The sequence below is a fragment of the Cynoglossus semilaevis genome, chromosome 1 (assembly GCF_000523025.1).
Source record: "Cynoglossus semilaevis isolate Cse_v1.0 chromosome 1, Cse_v1.0, whole genome shotgun sequence".
In the NCBI taxonomy this organism is placed as follows: domain Eukaryota; kingdom Metazoa; phylum Chordata; class Actinopteri; order Pleuronectiformes; family Cynoglossidae; genus Cynoglossus; species Cynoglossus semilaevis.
This window is the reverse complement of record NC_024307.1, coordinates 1,182,265-1,183,508: the sequence shown is the minus strand read 5'-3', so window position 1 is coordinate 1,183,508 and position 1,244 is coordinate 1,182,265. Positions and strand designations below refer to the sequence as shown.

The 1,244-nt window shown below is 48.5% G+C and overlaps 1 protein-coding gene across 3 annotated transcripts in view; it reads right to left on the bottom strand.

Annotated features, from left to right (window-relative positions):
- myt1lb (myelin transcription factor 1-like, b) overlaps positions 1–1,244 on the bottom strand; it is a 173,988-nt gene that overhangs the window by 68,199 nt on the left and 104,545 nt on the right. For all 3 annotated transcript variants that reach the window (XM_025058885.1, XM_017034329.1, XM_017034326.2), the window contains one exon: positions 688–733. In XM_025058885.1, coding sequence (XP_024914653.1) covers positions 688–733 — 46 coding nt within the window. The remainder of the gene's footprint in view (positions 1–687; positions 734–1,244) is intronic.

Below are 1,244 nucleotides of genomic sequence, written 5' to 3'. Positions count from 1 at the left end.
ATAGTTTTGTGATGAAACCAGATGAACTGAGAGCCGTGACTGGAGCCCACTGGTGGCGGACTGGCAGACCCCGACCCTCAGGTTCAGCACTCACTGCTCTGTATTTATTGTCGGTCCTTTTATTTGAGAGTTTAAATTACGAGCGTGAAATTTATGCAGTGCATCGTAGCCTCAGCTCCTCGCACAACGAAAGGAAGAAGAGCGCGTCGCGCTCCTCTGAGGAGGAGGTGAGTGATGGAGTGATTTAACTCACAGCCATAAAGATGATCTCTCTCACCGGCCGTGGAGCCGGGACGCCCGTGACTCTGATTGAGTCGCAGCCTTCGCTACAGAACGGCGCGGTGTTCAACGGCCACAACGAAAACCCCCAAAACCACCAGACGTGTGTATGTCGTTACGTCTTAATGTCTATATTTACACATGTATGTGTGTGGGTATACAATATAAATACATGGAAAATATAAACATAATGTCTGTATATATTGGCTGAGGGCGGTCACATGACCTGGGTCATTACTGTAGATACTGATGAATGGACGAACGTTTTTATATTTTTATATATTTTTTAATATTTTAAATATAAAAACCATAGATTCTTGACGTTCTTAGACACTGGGCCTCCTTTTAGAGGAAGTGTGTGTGTGTGTGTGTGTGTGTGTGTGTGTGTGTGTGTGGTCATGCAGATACCTTTGGAGCGTGTTCGATGGCGCTTATCGTCTGCATCCAGCTCCATCTGCAGAGAAGGAACAAACGCAGTGTTAGCGTCTCATCAGACAACACACACACACACACACACACACACACACACACACACACACACACACGCGCGCCGCTCTTTCATTATGACTCGTCACATGTCCACACGCAGCCAAGATGAAAGACTTCAGACAGGTGGACGAGTCACTGACGAGTGACGTGGGTGAGACAGTGTCGCCCCCTGGTGTCCTCGTCCATTCATCTGGAGACAGTGAACGGACGGAAATGAAAAAGAAAAACAAAAAAAAAAAAAAATCAGTCAAAACAAACTTTCAGGTTTGTTTCACTGGAGGAGAGAAACCAGACGTGTGACATGGAACAAGGAAGGGGGGGGCGGAGGGGGGGCGGGGGGGTGGTTCAACCAATCACAATCATGTAAATGTACAGTGGCGGGAGGAAACAGCGCACCCTAGAGACTGACTGACCACAAATCACTAACGAGGCTCAGACCAGGGCCGTTCATGCCGTACGGCAGAGGCCCCCCCCCC